General features: G+C 47.0%; 1 protein-coding gene across 9 annotated transcripts in view; it reads left to right on the top strand.

Moving 5' to 3' along the window:
* The window catches only part of LOC147698863 (uncharacterized), a 171392-nt gene extending 163731 nt beyond the window's left edge, over positions 1-7661 (top strand). For all 9 annotated transcript variants that reach the window (XM_086935472.1, XM_086935473.1, XM_086935471.1 and 6 more), the window contains one exon: positions 7558-7661. Coding sequence is in view for 1 of the 9 variants with exons in the window: in XM_086935473.1 (XP_086791599.1) it covers positions 7558-7617 (60 nt within the window). In the remaining 8 variants the exon portion in view is untranslated. The remainder of the gene's footprint in view (positions 1-7557) is intronic.
* The last annotated feature ends 4818 nt before the right edge of the window (positions 7662-12479 follow it).

Raw genomic sequence — 12479 nt, 5'->3', positions numbered from 1 at the left:
TGACATCATCCGCGTATAGCGAAATCAGTAAGCTTCTAGCGCTAAATCCAATGCCCCTGGCGGTATGGTGTTGCCTTATTCGAGCCGCAAGCGGCTCCATCGCAATCGCAAAGAGGAGCGGGGATAGAGGACATCCCTGCCTGGTACCTCTTGAGACACTAAATGGCTTGGAGACGAGTCCAATAACACTCACCCGGGCTCGGGGTTCCGTGTAGAGGAGCTTGATCAGGGTCATGAAGTTTTGGCTGAAGCCCATCCGCCCTAGGACACTAAAGAGGTAAGGCCACTCTAAGGAGTCGAAAGCCTTGGTGGCGTCAAGAAACACCACCGCCGCCTGTACTGATGGGTGTAAATAGTGAAGGACAGAGAAGATAGTTCTGAGATTATGTGATGTCGCACGGCCAGGGATGAATCCCGATTGATCTGGAAGCGCAATCATAGGCAACATCGGTTGTAATCTATCTGCAATGACCTTCGCGTATATTTTAGCATCAACGTTTATAAGAGATAGGGGCCTGTAGGAGTCTAGCTGTTGTTCATCTTTATCCGGCTTGAGTAGTGTAATAATTAGAGCCTCACGCATGGAGTCTGGAAGGGAATTTAATTCAAGAGCCTCGACAAATACGGAGTGTAGTCTCGGCGCCAGTTCAGCTACATAGGTTTTATAGAAGGAGGTGGTCAGGCCATCTGGGCCAGGGGCTTTATTGGCCGGCATGCTTTTAATCACCTGAGCGATATCTTGTATTGTGACGGTGAGGTCCATGTACTGTCTGTGGTTGTTGTTAAACCATACGAGTGCTATGGAGTCAAGAAATTCTCGCAGTGACGTCGGTGTCGTGGGTTGTTTTGAGGTGTATAGGGTAGCATAGAAGTCCGCGAAGGCGCCTAACACAGCCTCTTGGCCCATCACTAAGTGTCCGGAGCTGTCATAAATAGTGTGGATATAGTTTGATTGTGTGCGAGGAGCAATCAGCCTGGCAAGGGTCCTGCTCGGCCTGTCCCCCTCCCCATATCTGCGCGCTTCAGCTTGTTTCCCCAGAAATCGCACCTCCCGCTCCGCTTCCTCACTAAAGGCCAGTAATTTGGTTTTTAGAGCACCAGCAGTCTCCAACGACGGGTCAGAGCTAAAAGCAACATCAAGGTCTTTCAGTTCCCCCTCAAGTTTAGCTAACGTGTCCCTGATGGTGCGTAGGACCCCTGCTTTTCGTGCTATACATTGACCTCTGATTACAGCTTTAAAGGCATCCCACACAATAGCCTCAGATGTGGCAGACCCAGCATTCTCAGCAAAATATTTAGTGATGTCATCTCTGATCTCCTCTACGAACACTGGGTCTGTGAGCACGTGTGGGGGAAGGCGCCATTGGAACGCCCTGTGTATAGTGTCGGGGGGGCGCAGTTCCAACATACACGGAGCATGGTCTGACAGTGATCTAGCCATGATATCAACATTCGACACCCATGTCGCAACTTCAGGAGACACCAGCCAGAAGTCTAACCTGGACCAGGCAGCCTTATGGCAGGTGTAGCAGGTCCCCACTTTGACTCCCGGATTCCTAGCTCGCCACACATCCAAAAGCAGACCCTCATTCATGACATCAAAGATCGCTTGACGCGCTTTAGTATGCTGTGGTCTGCTCACACCCCTACGATCCATGTCGTCATTCAATACAATGTTGAAATCACCCCCCAGCACAACCGTCTGGCAGTTCAGCAACTCAATCTTCGCCCACACACTTCTGAAAAAGTCAGGATCGTCCACATTGGGGCCATAGATTGCAGCCAGGACAATGGGTCGTCCCTGTAAAGACCCATGTAGCAAGACATACCTTCCCTCCACATCACGCACCTGGGAGTACTCCCGCCAATCCAACCCTCTGCGAATGAGTATGGCAACGCCCCTTGCATAATTGGAGTAGATGGAAGAATAGACGTGAGCCCATCTGGAATTTTTCAATCGAGGTGAGGGGGTCACGTTCAAATGCGTTTCTTGTAGGAAGCAAATATCGACATTGTGTCTGGACAACATGCCATGCAGCAAACGGGCCTTCTTGAAGTCCCCAAGGCCTCTAATGTTCCAAGTCCAGAGTTTGATACCCCCCATTCAGAATGCTTGACAGCGTCGAAACCCCACCACATATCCCCGCCCCCGAAGGCCAGACGGGCACCCAGACACCATAGCTGCAGGCACAGCGCGCAAATATATAGGCATGTGTAGTAGTACATTGCACCAGATAAGAACTAAAACTCGCAACTTGTGAAATCCCCCCCTCCACCCCCCTCCCTCAGCAACCCCCCAATTAGGTCGTGACATATCCCAGAAACATGCACGCATAGCGTGGAAATACCCCAACATCAACAACAAAGGGAGGCACCCCATGAGGCGTGGTGCGCTCGGCAAACACCCCCGTATACGCGGGGTGGCTACAGTCAAACTATAGAGTTCCTGGGTTCTAGCAGTGCCCCCATCCCTTGGTCCACAAATTCCGCAAGCAACCAATGTCCCAAAGGAGGCGCGGTGGCAGCAGCTAAATTTGGCGCTCAAAAGCGTCTCAATGACTTACCCCCAGTGAGTCAGTTCGGGAGGAACAGACCTGTGTGCAAGGCTAACTCAGTCTCCCAACTTCGAGGCAAAGAGTAAATTTGCAGCCGTGCAGGGTGAGTGTCGTAGTGTCCTCAGTCATTGTCACTGAGGTGGTCTGAAGCTTCCTCAAGTCTTGGCGATTTTCTCCTGGCTCCAGCACAAATGTGTTTGGCGAACTTGAGGGCAGACTTGGCGTCAGTGAAGAAGTGGGAGGTGTTTTCGTGTTGAACCTTCAACTTTGCCGGGTATAGGAGAGAGTAGGGCACGCCAGCTTGCAGCAGAATTTTCTTTGCTGGCAGGAATTCTTTACGGGCCGCTTGCACCAGTGGGGTGAAATCCGGGTAGAAGGAGATGTGATTGCCTTGGTGTGTGATCTTACCCTTCTCTCTCGCCAAGCGCAGAATGACGTCCCTATCCAGGTAGTTGAGCAGTTTAGCCAGCATTGGACGCGGAGGGGCGCCCACCGGGGGTTTTTTCCCAAGGGATCTGTGCGCTCTTTCCACCGTGAAAACCGGGGACAGATCTGGATCGAACAGGTCATGTAGGAGGCCCGATACAAACGATTCCATCTTTCCTGTATTGGTAGTCTCCGGAATGCCCGTGATGCGGATGTTGGATCTTCTGGAACGTGCTTCCAAATCGTCCGACTTGGCGCGCAGATTGTCGATTTCCCGCTCCAGTGTCGTGATATGTCGCTTGGCCTGTTGCTGGAATTCGCAACATTCAGTTTGCCTATTTTCGAGACAGTCCAGTCTCGTCTCGTGGGTGTCCACCTTAGCCTTCACGGATTCAAGTTGCGCGGCCATATTATCAAGCTTGGCGTCTATGCTCTTCAAGCTGGTTCTCACCTCCATGATGAGTGCCCCAAAGTCAATGTCCGGGGTAGCACCTTGCGATGACGATGCGCCATTATCCGACTCCATCGCCGTGTTTTTCGGTGGCTTTCTGTTGTCAAAGCTTAGTTTAGATTGTTTGGCGTCGTTTTTCCCCATCTCCGCAGTCCGAAGAAATCCGCCGGCCACGCAATGGGGCAGCACCTATCTAGCGCCACTGTCAGCAAGTGCTCAGTCTGCTCGTGATTGTCCAGGTGGTGTCAGGGCGCGCCAGGCGTGATGATGCGAACGCGGTAATTCGGGCCAGCCGCGTTGAGGATAGCCGCAGGTGGCCAGTGAGTTCACCAAACTGCAGTGCGCGGAGCGGGCCTCCTCAGGGCTCAAAATGGCGGGCTCCCGCAGCTCAATGGGGAATCCACTCGCCGGGCAGGAAGAACGCAGCCCAGGGGTTCCAGGGGATCAGGGCTGCAAGGCACACCACCGTGTGTGCGGAGGCCCGCTCCGCTCAGTCTAAGATCTGCGGTAGGTCCAGGCGCAGCGGCGAAGCGGCGAAGCGGGAGGATCACCAAGCTAACCCCGTCCCGCCGCAGCCCCTTCTCACCTCCTCTCCGGCCTCCGCAGCAATGCAGGTGGTGCAGGCGCGATCTCTTCGTTCGTCACCGGGCCCCCCACAGGTCAGCGCCGCTTCAGGTGGACGCCGGATCCCTCCGCCACGACGCGGCCGGCCCCGCCAAGCCGTGTCAGTCTCTGCAAGCACCCCACAGCCTCTCACCAGCTTAGTCCATTGTCGGCTGCAGCGGGGGTCCACCGGGAAAATATCTGCGGCAGTGTCGCGGCAAGCGACGTTCCTCCGCGAAGTCCGCCCAAGCTGCAGGGGCCTCCGCAGCTGCGGCCCACAGTGTCTCGCGGCTCCCAGCAAGAGGCACTTCCGGTGAGGGTCAAGATCAGCGCGCCGGTCGGCGAAAATTCAGTCCGTCTCCGCTTCCAAGGAGAGTCGCCTTCGCGCTCCAAACTCGGGCTGAAGGATCACCCGGGTGTACTGAGCTGAACCCGGGAGGAATGGGGGTCTGCAGGCACCAGGAGCAGGATAACTAGAGGATTAATTGGAGTAGCCGGCGGAGCTTACTCAGAGAGCGGCCATCTCGCTGCTCGGCTAGCCACGCCCCCCACTTGCACCATTTATTAGTCTCACAATCTGACTGAGACCTGCGCATCTCACATACAAAGTTGTCTGCTAGTACCGTGAGAAACAAGCTTTAAAACTACCCCCGGAGCTTTTGAGATATAAAACGAAAATATATTAAGGGGCCTACGAACACACAGTTCTTCCGAGCCCGGGCCGCCGTATCTCCAGGGCAGAATTTGTGAGCTACAGCAAGTTCTGTAACACGGCGGCCCCATTGACTGCAGGCAGCTCCCCAAATGAAATATTTGCAGTTTGTGTGTACAATACAAATAATTGAATACACACATACTCACCCCGGTGGCTGCACTGCACCCCTCTGTCTCACTTACTGCAACTTCACAACAGGTTTTTTTCCAGCTTTCTGCAATTCATGCGACCCGCAAACAAGCAAGCGCGAAGCAGCGCCTTCCTCAATACTTCTAGCTTTTCGTCAGCAGGAAGTGACGTCCCCTGCGGCGCCGGCGCAATTAGCAACAACCTGTCTGGCCATTAGATACTACCTTGAATCATGACGGCAGGCTGCCATTCAGCCACGCTTTGGGGAATCTGATCTGAATCCATGATGGTACGTCTGGCATGTAGTTCAGTGGTTACTTTAGCTCTAGAAAACAAAATACCCTTTTTCCCCCACTATTACAGTGGCGTCACTAAGGACCATGACAGGGGCAGGAAGCGCGAAGCGGAGAGGGAGCGGAGGTTAGAGAGTGGGGGGAGGTGCTTGTTCGAGAAGGCTGAGTCTGCCCTGGGGGCTGCGCTGTGTTTTTAAGCAGGAGGGACGTCTTTACAGTTAGGGAGATTCAGAATGATTTTCAGTCATCAGCCCTTACGTAGGAGCATGGTCAGGCACTGTTCCGCTGGGGGCTCGCAGGCAGTCCCTCCCCAGAGAGGCTGAATGGGCCTCGTATTAAAGCATGCTGGAGTCAATTTGAAATAATTTACGGCGTTCATCGGGAAGACCCTTGTGAACTTAAGTGAGTCAATATGTTGTCTAGACCCGGCCCTAAGAAATAAGTGCCGGTGCTAAGCACCGGAAAGCACCGGCACAAATTAAGCACTGGATATCCGTAAGGATCTTGTTCCCGCTCTCTAAAACTTTGAAAATAAAAGCATAACATAGCAGTACATTGGTACTATTCTCCACCACGGATCTATCAATTGAAAAGGGGTAATAGTGCAGTCTGTTGGAGGGGTGTGGAAATACAAACCCTTTGATCCATTTAATGTGGAAATGTCAGAGGCTGATAAGATAATGGGCAGAAGTACTTGAAGATATAGACTTGCAGGCTTATTTAAGCGAGCCCATCACCCCTTTTGCACCACGTAAAGTGGTGCATGTGTGATGCATGCATGGCTCTCATTTCGATTAATTGAGCCATCCAAAGTCACCCTGAATGGCTTTGAGTGGCCTTGTTATTCATGAGTAAAGTGATGCAGCGCAAACCGCTGCGTCGCCTTACCCTGCACCTTGGGGTGCATTCCATGGGCGTTGTGGTGGGGTTTTCGACAAAACACCCATGGAATTTGACGCTACTCAGTTGAACAAAGTGATGTAAACCTGGGAAGGTGCCAAATCTGCGCGCTTCTCTTGATGAAGTGTAACGAGGGAAAATATGTTAATTTCTCCTCCTTTCATCCTTATTCTCATGTGTGCTGCAATCTGCAACACACATGGAAAGAGGAAATCGCCACTGGGGATTGTTTTTGTGCAGGAGGGTGCCCCTTCGTGCAAAAAACAATCTGGAGTGTAACATAGGCACCCTTGCACTATGGTGAAAAGGTGCATACGCTGGCGCTAGTTTGCCGAAATGGTTCTCGCGCAGGAAGAAAGGACAGGAACGCCCCCTATTGCTTAAAGTGCGTTTCATCCCTTTCACTTTAGCGTAGAACAATGCAGCAAGGTGCCTTGCTGCTCAGCCCTCAGGCCCGGACTGGCAGTAGCAGGCACCGGGCAATCCCCCAGTGCGCTGCACGGGTGGGGGGCGGTTTTGGGCCCTTGGGGGCCGATTTTGTTACAGCGCCGTTTTTGCAGCATATCGGCCCTGTAACAAAATCGGCCCTGTCAAAGAACTCAGCAGCACCCCATGGTGTGGGGGTTTGCCAGAGCACTCTGCCAGGGCCGGTTTTTGGTTCCCAGTCCGGCCCTAGCTGTCCTATGCCAAAATCCCACAAATGAGGCCCTTGAAGCTTAACACGTTACGTTGATTGGATTGCCTGATTACATAATCTTGGGGGCATCAGCCACTTGATCATACACAGCACGTTCTCCGAGGTGGTGTCTGATTACTCTGCCCCTCTGTGCGGGTATGCAGGCGTTGCTGGTTATGTGGGGTGGAGCTGAGGTACCCAGTTAGAAGGCTCAGTAATACAAGATTTGGAACCTTATAGGAATGGAGAAAATGTCTATGTCAGAGGAAGGGAAGGAAGGACAATTTGCATAAATGTGGAAACCATGAGTGAATATCACTTGTCCAAGGGGGCTTAAAATCACTAAATCAGAATCATATAATTGATGGATCAAGCCCAAATGTGGGAAGTTAATAGGAATGCATAAAAGAAACAGATTATGCTCCAGATCTGCTGAGTGCTGTCGTGGACATCTAACGGGATGGCGATGGAATGGGGGCACTTTTGGTGAGGATTTAAGGGAGGCTAATACTGTTATTTGGAATGTATGCATGTTAACTGAAAACATACAAATGCCCTACATTGGACATTGTTTAGCTCTTGATGGTCGGCGCAGACTGTTTGCATTTTCTGAAAATGATAACAAAAAGATTTGACCCACAAATACACAATAGAGCAGCTGAACTGCATCCTCACCGCAATTAGTACTCACCACAAGATTGGCAACGACCAAAACACCTTACCTTGTTACACTTAATATGTTTTGTTGTCATGAATATGATGGTCTGTTATTACCAGCTAATTTTTGTTTTTGTTTTTTCAATCTGTAGATTTCGATGACGTGCAATGGAAACTCATTGAGGCTGTTACTCTCTACCAGCTTTTGCTGAATTAATTGACTGGAGAATGAAATAAAAAACCATACTGAGCTGTATTCTGAAAGTGTTTTATTTGTGTTCTTTTGTGTCAGATAGTTGGAATCACAAGATTGGCACAGGATAGAGGAGGCTCCATGATTCTGGTGCTGTTAGATTTGTCTGCTGCCTTCGACACGGTGTCACACGACATTCTTATCAGTCGTCTGAAGAGGGTAGGGATCGACGAAGTGGCCTTATCATGGCTAGAGTGTTTCATCACTGGCCGCTCACAAAGTGTTCAATTAGGCTTCCACTTTTCCATCTCTAGGGAGCTCACCAAGGGGGTTCCACAGGGCTCATGCTTAAGCCCCACATTGTTTAATGTGTATGTGGCCCCCTTGGCTGAAATTGTGAGAGAGTACGGGTTCACACCAATATCCTACGCTGACGACACCCAGCTTTTGTTCCCTTTGCAGACCATGACACCAGTAGTTAAAAGCTCCTTTGCTGCAGGAATGAGAGCCATATCCAGCTGGATGACCTCCAATTGCCTACAGTGCAATGTGGGCAAGACGGAGGTCATGCTCTTTGGAGATGCTCCGCTCCTCTGGTCACCTGAGTGGTGGCCTCCTGACTTAGGCCCTGCCCCATGTCCAAAGGAGACAGTGAAAGATTTTGGGGTTAAGCTTGATCGGTCTCTGGTACTTAAAGATCATGCTACCCAGGTAACGGGATCCTGTCTGAGGGTCATTGGACTATTGAGGAGGGTATTTCCCTATTTAGCAGATAGCCACAGAAAAACTTTAGTACAGACATTGGTAATTAGCAGGCTTGATTATTGCAATGGGCTGCTCATTTCCGCCAATGAAGAACAGTTAGGCAGGCTACAAGTAGCTCAGAACACAGCTGCCAGGCTGATTCCAAATGTCCCAGCCAGATCTTCATCCCGCCCTTTGCTAAACAAGTTACACTGGCTACCCATACGCCAGAGGGTGACATTTTAGATTTGTTGCATTATTCATAAATGCCTGTTTGGAGTTGGTCCCAGATAACTATCCGAAATATTCAGACTCTATGAGCCAGGTCGCTCTTTGCGCTCTAAGAGTCAAGCTCTGCTCCAACTACCTAGGATCAAAAAGGAGAGACAGGGAGGCCAAGCTCTTTCTTATGAAGGCCCTATTCTCTGGAACTCCTTGCCCCTCACACTTAGGCTAAATTCTAGTTTGACTGCATTTAGGGAATGCCTAAAGACACATTTTTTTCTGACCCGGTAGTCTTTCCAGTATTTCTGCCTGTGTATCCTTGTTTAGTTCAGCTTATGGTAAGAATGTAAGCGCGGGGATACCCCTTCGGGGGTTGAATTCCTGCGCTATATAAGAAACTAAATAAATAAATAAATAAATCCATGCATTTACCTTAGAGATTCAGAAGACGCATCAAAACCTTCCTTGTTTACCTTCTATCCGAATATTTCTTCAACTTTGATATTTTGTGTCTCAATCACTTCTTTTCTTTAAGGTTAGTGCCATCTTGCATGCTTCTAAATGAGATCAATATGCAGTGTATTGTGTACACTATGCACAGCACCACACAGACCCAACATTAAATATCCAAGGATGTGGTTCAGAATGAATTGTAAAGCTGTGCAGAAGGCATTTTGTGAGCAACAAATGTCATTGCCTAGTAACTGAAAGTGTACATTTGCATGGCACGTTTTCACAATTGCTTGTGAGTAACAGTCAAAGCACTGACAAAAAGAGGCACATGCAAAGTCCAAAAGACCCCCATGCATTCAGAACCATGGATTAATCAAGATTGTTGCTAATCAAAATATTTGACTACAAGATAAGCCTTATTTATATGGGCACATGTTAATTGGGTGTCTAGGGGCATTTTCACGACGTCGCACAATAATGATTCTAATATTTTTTTAAAGGCTAACTCTATTTTTTTTAGCACTAAGTCATTATCTTATCATCCGATGTTAAATCCTACAGTTTACGCCAACTCACCGAAACATAACATCATATTACAACAGAAAATAAATCAGGTTATGAGAATTGCCTGAGCAAAATCAAGTTCATGCAGCATGCCATAATCGGTTTGACATTTTAACACCCCGCCCCACTTTACACTCATCGTCATCATCTGAAAAAAAAAAAAACTGCTCACTGCGATTATAGAACTATAGAAAACCCCTGAGTGGCGAAACAGTTACTTACCTTCTGTATCATTTTTTTCTGGTGGATATCTGACTGTAGAGTCCTCACCTTTAGAACATTCCCAAGTGTCAGACCTAATGCAGAAAAAAATTCCTGCATAGTTCCAGTGCACCGGAAGGTGTCAATATGTTGCTCTGCAGTGACTCCATACAGCCCTAGAAGTGACCGTGCCTCCACTTCATGCTGACATTAGTCATTTCAGTCTTTATCCTTCCTCACTCTCAGAAGTGGAGCATCTTACAAAATGTTGCTGACAGAACCTAATTGAGATCTTATTATGATGTTCAGGAGGACACTTGTCAGAATGGAAGGGCAGTCAGGGATCTGTTCCTAGAGTAACAATTACTAAAGTAGTAAATTCCAAAACGACAGGGTCTTGGGAGTACACCCTAAAGTCTTGCAGGATCGGGCAAAGGGTCCTTTCAACCAGCCCTGACATTCAGGCAGTCATGCTTTGTGAAAGTATGCACCAATGCCCATATTGCAGCCTTGCAGATGTCCAATACCAATAATGCTTCACAAAGTGCCACCATAACAGCATTGGCTGAAATGGAATGAGTCTGCAGACCTTCAAGAGGCTGTTTCTTTGCCAATGCGTAACAGATTCTGATGTTGAGGACTATCCAGCTTGACAAGCTTCTGCCATGCTTCTTTCTTTGCTCTAGAAAACCATAGAAAGAGCTAATTTCTACATGATGATGCCTTGTTTAGGCAATGTAGAAGCTCAGTCCCGTTTGAAATTTAAGCAGATGGAATCTTTTTTCCTCTCATGAGAGCTGTGAGGTACAGATAAAAACGTTGACAGAGTAACCGATTAGCCAATTAGAAATCACACATTTTGATACGAAGGCACCACTGAGAATAAGCACTGGCAAGCTAGTGAGTCTGGTGTCAGGCTTTGACCACCAGCCTTTTAGAAATGTTTCTTTTTTTTTTTGCAGAACTTTATTGTTGGGAAAGCTGGTGGGTGCTCATTCAATCTAAAACAAAACAATGGCTAAATACACAAGCGTTTTTCTGGTCGCAAAATAGTAAACATTATCTTAGTATATCTGGCACTGAAGGGAACTACCTTGCTTGTGGAAGTGCTTCTTGCGAAAGGGCAGCATTCTGTAACTCATAATGATGAAAGTCTATGACTGAGGTGGGCTAACAATGCCCCTTGATGCATGCATTTGTGGGTGGATGAAAAATGTGAATGACACAATCTCAGACTATTTGATCATGTCAGACTGAAAACCAATATAAATAACTGTGTTATACATACTTTTAGTAAAATCAAAAAGTCTTGGCTAACACAAAAAAAAGCCATCGGCATTGGCTGCTAGCCTTTCCTTTGAGAAAGATGGCAATGAAGAAGGGAAGAAAGGAAGGAAGGAAGGATGGAAAAAGGAAGTAAGGCAAACAAAAAGGAAGGAAGGCAACAAAAAAAGGAAGGAAGGAAGAAGAGCAAAAAAGAAAGCTAGGGAGGACAAAAGGAAGCAGATGGTAATGCAGACAAACATTGAAGGAAGGAAGGAAAAAAGAAGGAAAGAAGGAAATTGGGAGAAGGCAACAAAGAAGGAAGAAGGAAATAAAAAAACAAATACTTCAACCACCAAAAAAAGAATGAAAAGCAAAAAGAAAGAAGGAAAGAAAGATAGATAGAAAAACAAGAGAAACTGCAAAATCAAGAGTAAAGAAAAAGCAAAGAAGGGAACAACTAAAGAAAAAAGAAAAACTAAACAAAGAAGAAAAGAGGAAAGAAAGAAGGCAAAACAGAAGGAAAGAGGAAAAGAAAATGACAGGGAAAGACTGCAAAAGAAAAGGACAAAGGAATAGGACAAATAGAAAAAAGAAAAGGAAAAAGAAGGGAGGCAAAACATATCAAAAGAATGAAAGAAAGCAAAAAAAGAAGGAAAGTAAGAGGGTAACAGAAAACAGAAAAAAAGAAGGCAATTAAAAAGGAAAAATGCAATAAAGAAAGAAAAAAGACAAAAAGGTAGAATGCAAGAAATAAAGGTGTAAAAAGGGAAATAGAAGGGATCAAAGTAAAAAAGAAAGGAAGGAAAGAAAGAAGTAAGCAAAATAATAAAGAATGAAGGAAAGAAAGAACAAAAAGAAGTAGGAAAGAAAGAAGCAATGAAGATAGGCAGAAGTGAAAAAAGAAGGAAAAAAACGTATATAAAAGGGTAAAGAGGAAAGAAAGAAGGAAAGAAGAAAGAATGAATGAAAGAAAGATTAAAAGAGAGAAAGAAACAAAGAAACAAGCAAACAAAAAACAAAGAAGCAAACAAAGAAAAATGTGAGTAGGCAAAAAGAAAGAAAAAAGAATGAAAGAAGACAAAAGCAGTTGAAAGAAGGAAAACAGAAAGAATGAACGAAAAAGAAGGTAGAGTGGAAAGAAAAGTAAAAGAAAGAAAGAGTGAAGCAAACAAAAAAGGAAAGAAGGCTATAAAGGAAAAAAGAAGGAAAGAAAAATAAAAGGCAAAAAAGAAAGGAGAGAAGGAAAAAAAGAACAAGGAAAAACATAGAAAGAAGCAAAGGAAAAAGGAAAGAAGGAAAGAAAGAAGAGGGAAATAAGGAAGGAAAGAGGGTTCATAATACAATATATTGGGGGGCACATTTATGACTGGGGTTGCATCAGTCTTGCACCACACAATGTGGGGCATGCACAAACCACGTCCAAAATAT

Source organism: Lissotriton vulgaris, chromosome 8 (assembly GCF_964263255.1).
Source record: "Lissotriton vulgaris chromosome 8, aLisVul1.2, whole genome shotgun sequence".
Classification (NCBI taxonomy): domain Eukaryota; kingdom Metazoa; phylum Chordata; class Amphibia; order Caudata; family Salamandridae; genus Lissotriton; species Lissotriton vulgaris.
Note: the sequence above shows the minus strand (reverse complement) of the source record. Positions and strands in the feature narration are given on the sequence as shown.